This window comes from Elephantulus edwardii, unplaced genomic scaffold, assembly GCF_000299155.1.
Source record: "Elephantulus edwardii isolate Elephantulus edwardi_28Jun2011 unplaced genomic scaffold, EleEdw1.0 scaffold00360, whole genome shotgun sequence".
Lineage (NCBI taxonomy): Eukaryota > Metazoa > Chordata > Mammalia > Macroscelidea > Macroscelididae > Elephantulus > Elephantulus edwardii.
Window position 1 is genome coordinate 1235796 of NW_006400110.1, and position 18220 is coordinate 1254015.

Sequence of the window (18220 nt, forward strand, 5' to 3'; positions counted from 1 at the left end):
ATACCATCTATTCCTGGGGCTTTATTTTTTGCTATTTCCTTCAAAGCAGCTTGAAGTACTATTTGAGACAAAAAATTACGTTGGACTTAATGTGAGGTGTAAGACATCAGAGAAATGACTTGTGGCCTAAGCGATCATATCAAAAGGTTGTGGAAGTTGGGGAGGGAGTTGCTGGGTTGGGGAGGAGGGAGTGCAAATGATGCTAATATTCAGGGAAACGAAAGGGACAGGATACACATGCAGGGAAGGGTGCTACATGCATGATTACTTCTGTAAAGGAGAAGTATCTTTCATTTGCTTCTTTCACTAAAACACTTGTCTGCCATATATTGTTCCAAAGCTAAGCATCCAAATTCAGACAGAAGAGGAAGAAGGATTGGCCATCCACTTCCAGGATATAATAGGCCTTCAAAACCCCTACGTACAATAGAACACACATTGAGTAGAGTAATAGATACAAAAAGTGAGGTGAGAAGCATAAATGTAGAAAACTGGACAGCATTAAGAAAGAAATGGAACACATAAATAGACATATTAGGTGTTGGTGAAATGAGATGGACTGGAATGGGACATTTTTAATCAGGCAATCATATGATCTCTACTATGCTGGAGATGATAAGGTGAGGAAAAATGGGATCGTTTTCACAGTTTAAAAGGCCATTTCTAGATCCATCTTCAAATACAATGTTGGGAATGACAAGATAATATCCATATGCATACAAGGAAGACCTGTTAATACTACTATCATTCAAATTTATGCACCAATAACCAGAGCCAAATAAGAAATAGATGATTTCTCCCAACTTTTGTGGTAAAACATAGATTGAACATGAACATTAGGAAGAAGGATCAGTAGTTGGAAAACACGGACTTAGTGACAGAAATGAGGCTGGGATAGAATGACAGAATTCTGCACAATGATCTATACACAGCAAATACCTTTTATAAGAAACATAAACATAGACTACACACATGGATTTAACCAGATGGTATGCACAGGAATCAGATTGACTACATGTGTCATTAGAGGAGTTCAGTGTCAGTAGTGAAAACTAGGCCAGGTGCTGATTGCAGAACAGATCATCAACTACACAAGTGCAAGTTTAAATTACAGCTAAAAAGGTCAAATCATATCCACAGGAACAAAAATTTTAACTCAAGTCTATTCCCCCTGAATTTAAAAACCACCTCAGAAGCAGGTATGAGGCCTTGAATATTCATAAGTGAAGACCAGATGAGCTGTGGGAGGATAGCAAGAATATCATCCACAAAGAATGAAAAAGGTCATTACAAAGACAGAAGAAAAAGCCAAGATGGATGTCAGAAAAGACTCTAAATATTGCCCCTAGAGTATCAAGAAGCCAAAGCCAAGGGAAGAAATCAAGAACTTAAGGCGCTGAACAGAAGATTTCAAAGGGAATCATGGGAAAACAAAGCAAAATATTATAATGAAATGTGCAAAGAACTGGAGTTTGTAAATCAAAAGGGCCATACTTACCTGGCATTTCTTAAGCTGAAAGAACTAAAGAACAAATTCAAGCCTTAAGTTGCAGTACTTAAGGATGAACTATCTAGGAAATATTAAAAGAAGATGGAAGGATAATACAGAGTCACTGTACCAAACAGAATTGACTGACACAGAAGAATTTCCTGAAACAATATATGATCAAGAGGCAATGGTGATGAAGGAGGAAGTTCAGGCTGATCTGAAGGACTTGGCAAAAAATTAAGCCCCAAGAATTGATGGAATACCAATTAACATATTTCAAAAACAGATGCTGCCCTGGATGTGTTCACCAGTCTGTGCCAAGAAATCTGGAGGACAACTACCTGGACAACTGACTGGGATTCCCACTCCAAAAAAAGGTGACCCGACAGAGTGTAGAAATGATTGTACAATATCATTCATATCATACGCAACCAAAATCCTGCTGAAGATTATCCAAAAACGACTGGAAAAGTACAATGAAGAGAACTATCAGAAATACAAGCTGGGTTTAGAAGAGGCCGTGGCACTAGGGACATTATAACCAATGTTAGAGGGATATTAGCAGAAAACAAAGGTAGTAGAGGGATACCAATCTGTGTTTCATCGACATAAAGGCATTTGACAGTGTTGGTCACAACAAATTGTGGTTAAACTTGAGGAGAATGGGAATACCAGAACACATGACTGTGTTCACGTGAAACCTGTACTAGGACAAGGAAGTAGTCCTCAGAACAGAGCAGGGCAAAACAAGGCATGGCTCAAAATCAAGAAAGGATACAGTATGTCAGAGATTTGTCCTGTCTCCATACCTTTTAAATTTATATGCAGAATAGATCATTTGGGAAGGCTGGGCTTTATGAAGAGAAAGGTGGCATGAGGATTAAAGCAAAACTCATCAATAACCTGTGTTATGCAGATGACACAACCTTGCTTGCTAAAACTAAGGAGGACCTTGCTGCAGCACTTGCTGCAGAAGATCAAGGACTATAGTATTCAATATGGAATGAAGCTCAACTTCAAGAAGACAAAGATTGTAGGAGGCATCTCACTTCCTGATTTCAAATCCTACTACACTGCCATGGTGGTACTGGTACAATGACAGACACATAGATCAATGGAATAGAATTGAGAACCCAGAAATCAGCCCATCTACGTATGGTCAACTGGTTTTTGACAAGGAGATGAAATCAGTTAACTGGAGAAACGAAAACCTTTTTAACAAATGGTGTTGGCAAAATTGGAAAACTATCTGAAGAAGACTCAAGGATCTTCCACACCTCACTCCACATACAAAAACCAACTCTAGGTGGATCATGGACCTAGGACTAAAACCAAGGACTATAAGCTTCATTAAAGAAAAGCTTGGAAGAACACTATAAGTCCTAATCCACAACATAAACAGTCTTCCAAGTATCCTGAAAAATCTACAACCAGGAGAAGATAAAATAGATGAATGGGACCTTCTAAAAATTAAATCCAAAAATCACATCCAAAAACTTCTCCAACAGAGAAAAGGGAAGCCACAGACTGGGAAAAAGTATTTGGTATTGACATGTCAGATAATGGATGTATATCTAGAATTTATAAAATACTTGAGCACCACAACAAGTTAATGACAAATAATCCAATTGAAAAATGGGCACAGGGTAATAAGAACAGACACGTCACCAAAGAAGACATTCAGATGGCCAACAAGCACATGAAGAAATATTCAAAATCCCTAGCTCTAAGAGAGATGCAAATCAAAACAACTATGAGATATCATCTCACCCCAGTAAGAATAGCAAAATTTAACAGAACAGCAAGCAACAAATGCTGGTGAGGTTCTGGAGAAACTGGAACCCTTATTCACAGCTGGTGGGAGTGTAAAATGGTGCAACCACTGTGGAAGGTGATATGGTGCTTTCTCAAAAAGTTGCAAATAGGCGAGCTCTGGTGGCCTAGTGGCAAGAAGCTGAACTGCAATCCCAAAGGTGCATGGTTCAAAACTACCAGATGCTCTGCTGAAGAAGGAGGGACAATCTCATCCTGTACCAGTCAGGTCCGATTTGATGGTACACACATCATCATCATCACCATCATCATAATAATAAAAACTATTTTTAAAAAAAGTTGCAAATAGAGATACCATTTGACCCAGCAATTCCACTACTGGGAATATACCCTAAAGAGACCATAATTGACATCCAAGCAGATACATGCACACCCATGTTTATCGCGGCTCTGTTCACAATAGCAAGGAGTTGGAAACAACCCAGGTGCCCATCAACAAACGAATGGATAGAGAAGCTGTGGTATATTCACACAATGGAATACTATGCTACATTGAAAAACAAGGAACTCATGCAATATTATTCAAAATGGGTGAGCCTGGAGGACTTTATGCTGAGTGAAATATCTCAGTCGCAAAAGGACAAATATTGCATGATGCCACTGTTGTAAAATGTGACTGATATCAGGGTTGGGGTAAGACTGAGAAAAATTGGATAAATTGTGTATACTGCACTGAAACAGATGAGGGAGTGAATAATTTAAAAGCGATGTATGATAGGGTATTATGGTTATCACAAGAGTCCACAATTAAGGTTGCATAGTGGAATATACTTGGGGCGGCTGGAGGGGTGCAGGGGGACTGTGTACCAGGGAGGGAGTGTTTCTTTTACTTTTAAAAGAGCGGGGCGAACTGGGGGTGAGGGGAGGTTGGGCAGGGAGAGAAGTGCAGCAATGAATGAATGGAAATCCAAAATCTCTGTAATGCTCATTAAAATTATTTAATAAAAAAAAAAAAAAAGAAGACAAAGATTCTTACCATGGGGCCAGTCGGCAGCACCATGACGGATGGAAAAGAGAGTGAGGTTGTTAATAATTACACACTGCTCAGTTCCACAATCAACACTCTTGGCACCATCAGTCAGAAAATCAAAAGATAAATCTGTTGTCAGAGACCTTTCCAGAGAACTGAGAAGCAACGATGTCAGTCTAAGACTAAGGTGAGCCTGATCCAGTCCATAGTCTTTGCAATTACTTGCTATGTATCAGAGAGTTGGAGAATGACTAAGGATGACAGAAGAATTGATGCCTTTGAGTTCTGGTGCTGGAGAGTCTTGAACATACCATGGACTGTCAAGAAAACAAACAGGTCTTTCTTAGAGAGGGTGAAACCAAGTTTCTCCTGAGGCTAGGATTTTGAAGCTCCATCTCACATACTTTGGGCATGTGGCCAGAAGGGATCATTGGAGAAGGACATCATGCTCTTAAAGGGTAGGACAGGCCTTAGAGCTGTACTTGATGGCACAGAAAAACAACAACAAGTAGCAAAAATGTCAACAGTCATTTCAGTAAGTGGAAAGAGCATAGTTGGTAATACTAGAAAAGCTTCATACCTGAGAAGATGCTGGAGAATTGAAATAGACTGCGGTTCTTTTAAACAAGCAGTGTTGGAATCATTCAGAAAGCCAGACCCAAAAGTCTCTTCCAAACTGTTATTGAAATTTTAAAAGTAAAATCAACAAGGAATAAACAACTCATAAAAGACACATATACAAATTATGAACATGACCTAATAATGCTCTCCTTAAGCTTCAATTTTCCCTAAAGTTGTTTCTTCATCTACAAAACAGAACTAACAGTATATTCTTGCAAGGGTTATTTGGAGGATGAAAGATAATTGTTATTGAGTGCCGTCGTATCAGAGCCAACCTACAGCTGACCCTCTGGCAGGTTTTCAAAGGAGTAAACTGCATGGGAGGAGACTGCCCACCCTCCTGTGGAGCAGCTGGTGGGTTCGAACTGTGTACCCTTAGGATTGAAGCATAGATTCTCACCACTATACCACTAGAGCTCCCTATAAATATTCTGTTAATATATGTGAAAATATTTCTTATATAGGCACTCAATAAACAACAATTAATTAAACACAACAATAACACAAAAAAGCAAACCTTCCAAAACCAAGGAAGTGTTCTGAGTTTGCACCTGGGTTACAGCCATTCAGTATGTCAGAGAAGCCTACAAAGCAAGGCAAGGCTCCTGGTGTTGGAGTGACAGAAGCCCCAGCCCAGAGCCCCAGGAAACCAGCTCAGAAAGCAAGGACTGAGCATCCCCAAAGCCTCTTCTCACCTGTGCAGGCGGGCATGGGTGTACTGCAGAAAGACTCCCGTGTCTCCACGACTCTGGAAAACACGGTCCCAACTGAACTGGTAGTCAGACAAGAGTAAACCTCTGAAGTCCTTTAGTGAGAAAGAACAAATTGTCAGCTCTGGAATGTGTTCTGCTGCCAGATCAAAGGGTCTCTCAGGAGTTTAAACACACCTGAATGATGAGTGCTGCCAGCCCAACCCTCTCAGCAGTCTCCTGTGGGTCCTCAAGTTCTTTAGTTGCTGAAAGAGACAACAGCAGCTTTCTTCAATCTGCTGTAATCATGATGGATATGTCCTAAATAGATGCCAACAGTATCAAGAACAAATGCATTCATAATAGACACAGTGCATTCACAATAGCCAATTACTTTATAAATTTTGGTTAACCAATTTACCTTTGATAATACTTTTTATTCCTTTTAAAACCTTTGATACAGCTGATACTTATGTTTTTCCAAGGGTGAAACTTAAATAATGCCAAGAAGATGTGTGACTTGTAATTTTGTAGGACAGAATCTTGGTATGACTACTTGCATTAACTTTGGTTAACACAAGGATGCTGCTGAGGATGTCAGTGAAAACAGAACCAGGGTTACAGCCAATCAGATTACTGAAGTGAACAATCCTTCAGCAGCAAGTCTAGGAACTCTGGTAGTGCAAATTAGTGAGAGTGTCTTTCAGCAAGGTTAGTGAAAGTTCACTGGAGGGATTGTTACAAAATTCACAGTGCAGAAAGACCACTAAAACAGAAAAGTCACACACAGAGTTTAAGAACAAAAAAGAATTCACTTTTGATGGCAGCCATGTTCTGCAGCATCCTGAACTGAATTTCATTTAAAACATCTTCGAGAAAAGTAACAGCTCCTCTCCGAGTCTTCATTCCCTGCACTACTCCAAAGGGCACATGCTGGCACCTGGGAACAGAAAGGTATAGAAAAACACCCTTCCAGAGAGAACAGACTGAGTTTTCTCAGGATTTGTAAATACAGTAAGACTTGCTGCATGTCCCAAAAGATCTTAAGCATATACAATTTCATTTTATAAAATGATCACTGGGGAGTGAGTGAATTACCCAATTGCTTTAATGAAAACAAGGAGAGGGAGACTAAGAATTTCCAACATCCTCCCTGAGAAGAGCTGTCTAATAAAAATATATTAATTTAAATGTTTGCAAACCAGAAGTTACTATAACTGAGACACAAATAAATGTGAAAAAACAAATCTCTTTTTCTACACTAAAACCTTAAGAAGAACTGAAGTTTGAGCTAAAAACTGGGTCAATATGACCAGACACAGCTGTAATGACTCTGAGCAGGCAGGGAGGATCCACCCAGACATTACCTTTCTGCCCAGTCATACCCCATGATCTTTAGCATCTGGAACACTTGCTGAAAATGCTTTCTTTGCCCTTTATCTGTCTTGGGGGGAAACAAAGATCTTTAGAAAAAGGGACTGAGATGTATTAATTTATAAAAATAGTCTGAGGCAAATGAACATATTTGGGTTTTAACAGACTAAAGTCATTGTTAATCAGTATGTTTTAAATTGTTAAAAACATATTTAATATGCAATTTTAAATAAAATACAAACCCAAAGCCTGTGCCTCCAGTAGGGCCTCTAAGTGGGAGAATAGAAGAACTGCAGCTCTGCAGTGAGTCAGGTGAAGGGAAACTTTAATCTCCTGAGTATTCTATTTTAATTCTTTCACACTCTGCTGTTATGGCCTTTATCTCCAAGTAGGTCAGAGCTAAATTGTAAAAGGTTTGATAGTAACTTTTAATTGTAAAAGGTTTGATAGTAACTTTTTTCTTAGTGGATAGGGAGGTACTCACCATGAGAGTGAGAAGAACAGAAGTAATGGAACATTATTCAACAATGAAAGGAATGGACTAGCGCTGTAAGCTACAAGTAGCTGGTTCTCAAGTGTAACATGATACTGAGTGTAAAAACCCAATCTCCAAGAGTTACAGTTCATTTATACAACATTCTCAAAATGACAAAACTGCATTGACAGATGACAGAGGTGGGTCTGGGGTGGTGGAAAAGTGGCTATCAGTGGTGACAAGGCTGGTGGAGTTTCCTGTGAGAGGAATTCTGTACTTTATGTTGTGGTTACATGAATTTACACATATAAACACATACACATTGGGGAAACACAAAGGAGTAACATTATGCCAAAGTTAATTTTATAGTACTGACAATAAGATATTAGCAATGGGAAAAGTTGAATAAATAAAGTATTTGGGAAAACTGAGTCTTCTTGTAGATTTTAAAACAAATATAATGGAAAGACCATTCACAAAGGAAGATACTCGGATGGCCAACAGAAACATGAAGAAATGCTCAAATCACTGGCAGTAAGAGAGATGCAAATCAAAACCAAAATGAGATACCATCTCATCCCAGTAGCAGTGGCAAAATTTAACAAGACAATAAGTAATAAATGCTGGAGAAGATGTGGAGAGGCAAGAACTCTCAGACAGTGCTGGTGGGAATGTAAAATGTAAAACCACTCTGGAAGGCAGTTTGGCGCTTCCTCAAAAAGCTAAAGATAGAAATTCCATATGACTCGGCTATACCACTGTTTAATATATGCCAAGAAAATGACAACTGAGATTTGTACACCAGTGGCTATAGCAGTGTAATTCACCAACACAAAACCATGGAAACAGCCCAAAGTCTAACCACAACTGAATGGATTGAAAAATTATGGTATATTCACAAGATGGAATATTACGCAGCACACAGGAATAATGATTTAAAAAATTACTACAAAACTTGGGAGGAACTGGAGTGCATTATGCTAAGTGAGCTAACTCAGTCCCACAAGGACAAATACTGTGTAAGAACATTATTGTAGAAATAGAAAGATAACTAATAAAACAGGTATGAGGATCCAATGGGGGAGGACAGGAGGAGAGGGGTGAGGATTGGTGGGGGTAATCACAGGGTCACACAATTTGATGGGTAGAAGGAGAGGTGGGTAAAGGAAATGGGAAAGTCGGTGTGAAAAACAATGTATATGAACTTTGTAAGTAAACCAGTATAAAAGAAAAAATTTATAAAATATTAGAAAGTATTTATATATATTTCTATGACTTAATTTCAATATCCATTCTCCTATATTGGATAATTTTATTACAATGAGAATAATAATAGAAACTGCCACCTTAAATATACATAGAAATGCCTCTGTAATTTAATCAAACTTATTATCTCGTTGCTTCCCAGCATGGCAGTCAATTTCTATCTTTGCAGATTTCATGAGATAAAAAAAAAAAATTTTCTCTATATTGTGACTACTTACCACATAAATCATTGTATCAAAATTATACTTGTCCATTCGATCTATAGCAGCTGCAAGATCTCTAAAAGAACAGCCATAACTACAAGTTACTAAACAGATCTGGGCACTAGTTTATCTATTTAATAGTAATGAGCCTTTTCTAATTAAGAACTATTATTTCACAGTGTTAGGCATACCAATCACACTTCTAATCCCAAAACCATCCTTTCATACAAAGAAATCATACCAAAAATAGCTTTGGATGAAGCAATAATAATAAATGCTCTGGGAAAGTAATAAAAAAATAAGAAAATATATATATATATGCATGCTCTGGGAAAAGTAGTAGTTAATAACTAAACTAGCTATGAGAAAAATGTAGGCAGATGTTCTGTGATCAGTTAACCAAGCCTTGACTGGAAAGAATCACGTCTTTGCTACGTCTCTGTAATACCTTCTCTTACAGGCTAGATTTACAACTCCTTGTGATATGATAGCTAAGTACCTTCTAGCTACTTGTCTACCAGCAATAACAAGGACTTTTAAAGTTCTATCTCAATCAAACAATATTGTCTAAATTATTTTCAAAGACTAAGTCCTCTGACAAAAAAAAATATTCTCATCTCTGTTAAAACACAAAATAACTGGCTTGTATGTTTTATGAAGTAATGAAATAAAGATCATAAACAATAAAGTTTCAAATGCATGCCTATAAGCTATTGTTTGGTTAACCATACAAGAAACTGGGAAGATTTGAGTAGTTTCCACTTAAAAAAACGAAAACAAACAAAAAAAAGTATTAGTACATTCCAACTCACAGCTCTCCTATGGGCGGAGCAGAACTGCCTCAAAGGATTTCAGGGCTGTAAGTTTCAATGGAAAAAGACTATCACACTGTTCTCTCACTGACCACTGGGGAGTGGGAACTGATGACCGTTTCATCAGCAGTGAAGCATTTTAACCACTGCAGTACCTGGGCAACTTAGTGTCTAGGTCTTTTCAAATGCTGGCAATCATCAACATGTCGTTATTAACCACTGCTATTACAGAGAATAAAAACTGGTTCTTGAGGGGCAAACTCCCACCCCCAAATCTTGTTCTTTTCTGTATAAAGCACAGGTATAAGTAAAGCACCTATAAACATATACTCAATCTGTAGTAGTAAAGGTTCATAGGGGTAGGTAATTAGGAAAAAAAGGATCTAAAAAGGCTTCTGAGAAGAATTACATATTATATTGTTAAAACAAACCTTGATATAGAGTTATCATAAACATGAAATCATAAACACATACCCTATCATATTTTTTTATTTAAGCAAAGGTTGAAACAAAAAAGTTTTGCTCTAATGGAAGAGCAAAAGAAGGAAACAAGTTCTAGAGTGAGTTTGTAGAAACAACTTGAAAGCGTCAAAGGGTGGTGCAAATTGTTAACACATTTAGCACAAAGGATGGAGGTTCAAGTCCAGGCAGAATCAGCTGACAAGACCCAGTGGTATACTTCTGAAGATTAGTCACCTAAAGCCCCGCAGAGCACAGTTCCATTCTGACACACTGGTGTTGGAGGAGTCAAATCTGATGATATGCTAACTGCCTTTCTCATTTCACTCAGTAAGAAGCCATGGCCTAGAAAATGGTTAAGTGATTGACTGCCTCGGTCCAGGTCTCCAGCCTCTCTGTGCTTTTGTCTAAATTCTCCTGTTCATTTCTTCCTTTGTTGTAATGATTTTTTAAAAAAAATCATTTAAAACACACACACACACACACACACACACACGTGTTCCTAAAGAATCAGAAAGATACAAGAACTAAATTTTATTTTTATTTTACTAAAGTAAATCCAAGGTGGAAAATGAAACAAGTACAAAAAAATAAAATAAATTTTATCAAAGAGGAAGCAGACAGCAATGTAAATACTTATAAAAATCTTGACCTAATAGCAGCCTTGAGGAAAACAGGAATCCCAGAACACTTGATGATGCTCATGTTAAACCTATACTTGGAGCAGGAAGCAGTCCTCTTAACAAAATAGGAAAACATTGCATGGTTCAATATCAGTAAGGGAGTGGGTCAGGGATGCGTCCTTTTTCCATACCTTTTCAATCTATATGCAGAACAGATCATTCGGAAGCAGGGTTGTATAAGGAGGAATGAGGTGGGGCATCAGGATTGGAGGAAGACTCATCAATAACCTATGTTATACAGATGATACAACCTTGCTTGCTGAAACTGGGGAGGACCTGAAGAACTTGCTGTAGAAGGTCAAGGACTGTAGTCTTAAATATGGACTGAAGCTCAACAAGAAGAAGACAAAGAATTTCACCAGTCGGCCAACTGGCAGCACCATGACAGATATAGCAGAGAATGAGGTTGTTAACAATTACAGCTTGCTTGGTTCCACAATCAACACTCTTAAAACCAGTAGTCAGGAAATCAAAAGATGAATTGCATTAGGATAATCTGCTGTCAGGATCTTTCCAGAGTACTGAGAAGCAATGATGTTAGTCTAGAGACTAAGGTGCACCTAATCCAGGCCATGGTCTTTGCAATTACTTGCTATGCATCTGAGAGCTGGACAATAACTAAGGATGACAGAAGAAGAACTGATGCCTTTGAAATGTGGTGCTGGAGAACAGTCTTGAACATAAATACCATGGACAGTCAAGAAAACAAATAAGTCTGTCTTGGAGAGGGTGAAAGCAAGTTTCTCCTTGGAGGCTAGGATTTGAAGCTTTCTCTTCTGTAGATAAGACTAGTGTCTTAACATTAATCTTGGAACAAAGAGCATGAAATGATACAAACCTGGTTGCATAAAGAGAAGTCCCATCACTTCGCATTACAGTACAGACTGAAGAGGGGTCACCTTCTCCAGAGAGATCCACTACAGCTGTTCCTTTCCTAGATATTCATAAAGAGTAACAACACTGGATCAACATAGTAAGATTCCTAAAAACTTATCTACAGTAGCTACAAGTGTGTCAAATGCCATAATGGTCACCTATGGTGGACAATGTTTGGTGGAGCTCCAAGACAGGCTTGGAAGCAGGAGTGGCATCCACTTCCTAAATAACATGCCTCTGGAAACTCTATGTACTTCGAGAAATGATAAGAGTCATAGAACAAGATTCAGGTATTTTGGTTATAGGGTCGCTATGAGTCGTGCTCGACTTGATGGCAATCAACAACAACAAAGAACATTTACGTAGTATCTTTGGCAAACCATAAAGGCTAGTTTTATTCCTCAAATAATAGGTCAATATCAGTACTAATCAATAAAGAAGAGAAATGTGATTATGACTATTAAGAGACTTTGTGAAGTAACATTTAGTTGTCTTAATCTGCTGTCAGGGACCTCTCCAGAGCACTGAAGAGAAACAACGTCAGTCTAAAGATTAAGGTGTGCCTGATCCAAGCCATGGTCTTGACAACTGCTTGCTATACATCAGAAAGCTGGACAATAACTAGGGATGACAGAAGAAGAACTGATGCCTGTGAGCTGTGGTGCTGTAGTACAGTATTGACCATACTATGGACTGCTAAGAGAACAAACAGGTCTGTGAAACCAGGCAAATCCTTGGAGGCAAGGATTTTCAAGCTTTATCTCATATACTTGGGCATATGGTCAGGAGGGACCAGTCCTTGGAGAAGAATATCATGTTTGGAAGGGTGAAGGAACAGTTTAAGAGAGGAAGACTCTGGATGAGGTGGATTGACTCAGTAACTGGGGCAATTGGGGTAGGTGTGTTGGAGTCAGTGAAACTGGCTCAGGATAAGGCAGCCTTCAGTACATAAGGTCGCTATGAGTAGCAACAACAACTTCTACATCAGTAGTTCCTGGTAACGTACTTAAAATAAAATTTGTGGGAGTCCCTGCTGTAGGAAAGAGATTTTAACTTTAATTTAGGTAAAAGATAATAAAAGAATATCAGAAATTATTCTTTTGATTAAAATTATTTTATATTAAATATTGAGCTATTTTTTAACACGTTAGAAAATACTCTTGAGTAATAAAACCATGGGATTTTATTACTGTTTTTCTGGTTCATTAAAAAATTCAAGTCTTTACAGGCAGTAAGTAGGAAAAGTGTGATGACATTGTGGGTACTGTAATACAAGTTAAAAATAAAATGTGTTATCAATGACTTAGTGGGGGGAAAAATCAATCTTTCAAAACTTTTACTTAAATTACAATAAACTTTTTTTTAAAAAAGAAATCAATTTTCTATTTGACAACCAAAAAGTTTTCTTTCAGACACTACTGAGGTTGTTATTAACCACATTTTTAATGTCTTCCCTATAATAAAAATAATAGGAGAAACAGATTATGAAAAGTGGTCCTTCTAAGCAACTATATTGATTCTACTGGTACTATTTCTGTGTTTAGGTGGCAGGAAGGGCAAAGTTCAAGTATTCATTTATGTTTAGCAAGTAAAGAGAGCCCAAGTGTATACTTAAACCAATTTCATCCCTGACTTTACATTTTCTGTGCCTTCCTAATTTCTTTGTTTTACGACTTCAAAAATCTAAGGTGTTATCCCTATATTCCTAAATCTCACAAATTCTTTTTGAAACGGTGAAGTTTTTAAAAAGTCAGCATTAAGTCCGAAGATGTGCTAGTTCTTTTGTTTCCCATTATAGTCCTGCTGGGTTGTGTGAAGCTCAGTGCTTCTGTTTTCTCACACATAAAGAGCAGATGTCTTACAACCTTGCCATATCCATAAAAGAGAACATGTGTAAAAGTACTCTAAATGGCAAAAAAGCAGGATAAAAGCCTAGTGATTAGGAAGTCAGCTGCCAATGCAAGGGTACTTGATTCAAACCCACCATGTACACACAAGAAAGATGGACAGTCTCCTCTGATGCAATTAAAGCCTCTGAAAACCCACAAGACAGTCAGCAACAGGTTGGTTCCAACTTGATGATACAAAACAATCATATGAGATACTTCCTTGAAATCTCTCTCTGTACAAAGGCAGTATGAGACACTAAGAGAGGCTGCACACCATATCCTGTTGTTCTTACTAAAATAAATTAACATCAATTTCAAAGAAAAACAACTAATTTATTAAAGAATAGTAATGTGATCATACATTGTTTTCTGTAGAAGTCCTTTACTGTTCAGTGATTTTAAGACTTCTTGAGATTTTTCACGATAAAATGATTCTCCTGAGTATTCATCAAAGTGTATTCCAAGGCGCTAAAGAGGTTCAGAAAAAAAAGAGATAATTACACTATTATCTTACCCCACAATCAAGAATAGGATGCTCTATAATGTATTCTACAGATGAGAAACACAAGCGTGAGACCAAATGATCCTTAGTTCAAACCTTCCAATGGCTGCCACTGTCCAGTAAAGCCCTCGCAAATAGCACCAAACTATCTATATGGTGGTCGCTAGCCACAGAGCAGAGGATTCTGCTGGCCTAGTGGGTATGGAGCTATGCTGCCAAGGCAAAGGCAAATAATTCAAATCTACCAGCTGCTCTGAGGGAGAAGATGGGCCATCTTTACATGCAATTTACAACTCTGGAGAGTGTCCTTTATTACGCCCTCAGCCACAACCTCCTTTAAGCTCTCCTACTATGCTCTCTAGATTGTTTATTCAGGTTCAGTCTCATGGTGTCCTTACTAGAACTCAGTGCCTCCCCTCCTCCCACCATGGACAGCACACCTCATCTTCCTTTCCACGCTTCTCCATAGCACTTCTCATCACCTAATAGATAAATATTTTCTACTTAAAGGAACTTGTTCTATCTGCCTGCTAGAATGGAAGGGTGAGGAAGGGCAAGGATTAACACCTTTTATAATACTACTGTACTACCTACCCCAAGTGCTGGTTCAATGAATGAATTTTCATCCATTTTCCAAGGACTCAGGAGCAAAAGAACACAAAGGGAGTGAACTGAAACAGAGTCCTCAGGATTTCACCTGATAGAACTTCCAGATAATTATATAGCTCTCTCCGACCGAAACTGAAGTCTTCACTTTCAACTAAAGGATAAATCTATTCTTACAATGTGAGCTTATTAGGCAGCATCACCACAACATATTATCAGTTCTGAGTGGAGCGCACACCAAGGAAGACCACAGGTACCTTGTAAATCCGAATGTACTCCTCAATGCTCAAGTCCCGAAATCTCTGCCAGAGTGAAAGTGCCTGTGCGTCTCCCAGTTCCAATCGCTGAAAGTACTCCTGTGCTGATGCTGCCACATTTTTATCATCTGCTGCTTCTTTGTTAGCTTGCACATAAACCTAAAAGCAGTAACACATTAAATGAAGAACAATAACTACTCACTGTTACTCCAGTTCAAGGAGCTTGGTAGTATATAGTTCACATGATGCCCTGCTAACTGAAATGTCAGTGGCTCGAATCAACTAGCTGTTCCAAGGGGGAACGATTTATAAATTTGGAAACCAAAAGAGGTTCACCATGGGTAAGAAGTAGCATGACTGGAGTGAGTTCTCTTTAACAGGGAAAAGAATGAAAAATTCCAAGAATCCTTACTCAAGTAGCCTCAACAAAAATTTGATGTTGTTATTGTTTTAGCCAAGAATCCTTGGAGAAGCCTATGGATTCCTTCTAATGCTTAACATAAAATATATAGAATTATGAAGAAAATAAATTACATGGAAATAGGTATCCAAATAAAAGAATTCATTTATGATACAGTAATGGAGGTAAAAAGCAGAGTTTGAGATAGAGGTTAATGAAAACAAAAGTGTACTTTCCCCCCCTCATCAAAGTTTATAAAACTTCAGGTTAAGAATGTCTCATTTAGATTCGGCTAATATTCTTTTTATTAAAAATGCCTAATTTTAACTCCTGCAATTATTCTGAAACAATGTTGAAGAGAGCAGGAAGGCTCACTCTGTCTAAGAAAAGGCCAAGATTATTTAGTAATTCTCTTTAGAAAAGATTCTTAACACTGTTCTATGTCAGGCCAGTCAAATAGGTGGTCTTGGCAAGCAGCAAGCAAAGACATACAGAATTTGCATGATTACACTCTAACTTGGGCTTCTGAGAACTGTGGGTAACTGCCGTTTGCCTGGCAGGTTTAGTTCTGCATGCACCCAGCAACAGGTGCAAAGTCGGACAGTTTTTACTGGCTCTTCAGCACTAGGGTTTTGTATAGTTATCATTCATCTTTCAACCCCCAAACACCAATGTTAACAATTGGAAGCAGAGTATCAATGATGGAGACCAAGTGGTACTCAGGTTATCCACATGGACTACAAAGATTTTACTCAGGAGCTTTAATTCACTTCCAGGCTGAAATATAATGGTACATTTATCCTAACATATCCCCAGAAGGTCGTTGGATGTAACATAAAGTAAAAATTGGCAATTAAACAAACAAACCAAAAAACAAAACTGAAACTGCTCGCTTTACAGGAACTCTCAGATTATATACTTCTACCTTAGGAACAACTTCTACTTGCCCTGAAATGTGACATAAATTTGTCCTCTTTTTGAAAAATTTCTCCATTATAATCACCTTCATGTGCTGTTTTTAAATCATTAGTCCTTAAGTCTTTTTTATCCTGAAACAAAAAACCAAACCCACCGCCTCAGTAAGTTGCTTAAACTCATTCACCCCCCATCAGGTCTCCAAGCTGCTGGTCTTTACAAGAGCAAACTCCCCATCCTTCTCCTTAGTAGCTGATGCCTTCTAATCAATGAGCTCTTTGGTTAGCAGTACAATGTGGAAAGCACCACAGTTCCCTTTCATGCACTACATAAGAATCACTTGCATTTGTTCCATATGACTCCCCTATACATTCCATTTAAAGACACAGGAATGGATTTCGTTTATAACCTGGGACTGTGTGTACTTTAAAATACTTATTTGCAAGGTTGGACCACTGTCAGATTAGCTAATACATAAGGTAAACCTTCGTATATTTGTGCTTACCTACTAATCTGTTGAGAAAAATTTCACCACATCAAGGATTCCGCTTCTAGATATCACTGTCGCTTGTCTCGCTCCTAACCCCAGAGTGTCTTCCCACAGAATCAAAGCTTCTTTTTAAATTTACAACCACTAACAAGAATAGAATAACCAGTCAGCATGGCAAGCAGGGATTGCTTAGTTTAAGGATTGCTTACAATGCTGTAGTTAGGTGACATTTTAACAGCCAACAAACATAATGACATAATGAACTGGTCTGAACCCCACCCTATCCTGACATACTGACTATTATGACATAATGAAAAGATTTGAACCCTGCCCTATCCTGAGCCATCTTCACTATTTCTGACTGGCTTGAACCCACAATTACAGTTACTGTGTCATTTCATCTTGTTGGGAGTCTTTCTCTCTTTCTATAACCCTTCACCTTTTCCAGCATGATTGTTTTTTCCAAGGACTGGCCACTCCTGACAACATGCCCAAAGAATGTGAGATGAAGTTTCACCATCTTTGTCAGTATACTGGTGTTAAATGTCTGTACTATTTCACTTCTTGGGTAATCCTGTTTCTGGGCAGGGCCTTGGCTGGTACATGGAACATTTAAGAACTGTTTCTGCCACTCTACACTCTACTTGATATAAATGGCTGACTGTGCCTAAACTACTTATGCAAAAAATACTGATTATCAGATCATCAGCCATTCTTCTGAGAATATGAAATGCTGGTACATGGTAGGCAGAGTAACTATGTGACTGACACTTGATAAACCTTTGGTTGATTGTGGAGTCTTGGATAAGCGTTTTTATTTTTTAAAAAATTTTTTGTAGACAACAGGGAAAACCAGTGGGAGGAGGCCCTTAGGGACAGGGACAATGTGCTCCTGGGCGGAAGGGAAGCCTGGAGGTGGCGCACAGGGGGAAGTCACCTCAGATAACAACTAAGAGGCATCTTTCAAAGGTACACAGGGAAAACCAGCGGGAGGAGGCCCTTGGGGACAGGGACAACTTGCTCCTGGGCCGAAGGGAAGCCTGGAGGTGGCACACAGGGGGAAGTCACCTCAGATAACAACTAAGAGGCATCTTTCAAAGGTACACAGGGAAAACCAGTGGGAGGAGGCCCTAGGGGACAGGGACAACATGCTCCTGGGCTGAAGGGAAGCCGGGAAGTGGCTCAAAGGGGGAAGTCACCTTAGATAAAAACGAAGAGGCATCTTTCAAAGGTACACAGGGAAAACCGGCGGGCCCGAGGGCCGAAAGGAAACCATAATCTACACAGGAGTTCTACAGGACACGCCACCTTCCCTTGGAGACAGTACAACTAAACTTAAGAGACACTGGTCAAAAGAAAAAAAAAATGCCAGCAGTCGACGTGTTTGGAATCACAGAAGCCAAGAAAGCTT

General features: G+C 38.7%; 1 protein-coding gene across 1 annotated transcript in view; it reads right to left on the reverse strand.

The window, feature by feature from the left end:
• RARS2 (arginyl-tRNA synthetase 2, mitochondrial) overlaps nt 1-18220 on the reverse strand; it is a 172933-nt gene that overhangs the window by 6135 nt on the left and 148578 nt on the right. The window contains exons 9-17 of the mRNA XM_006902031.1: nt 15005-15163; nt 14001-14107; nt 11713-11808; nt 8936-8996; nt 6970-7046; nt 6418-6542; nt 5801-5868; nt 5609-5718; nt 4873-4968 (exon numbers count right to left, since the gene is read on the reverse strand). Of these exons, the coding sequence (XP_006902093.1) occupies nt 4873-4968; nt 5609-5718; nt 5801-5868; nt 6418-6542; nt 6970-7046; nt 8936-8996; nt 11713-11808; nt 14001-14107; nt 15005-15163 (899 nt within the window). The remainder of the gene's footprint in view (nt 1-4872; nt 4969-5608; nt 5719-5800; nt 5869-6417; nt 6543-6969; nt 7047-8935; nt 8997-11712; nt 11809-14000; nt 14108-15004; nt 15164-18220) is intronic.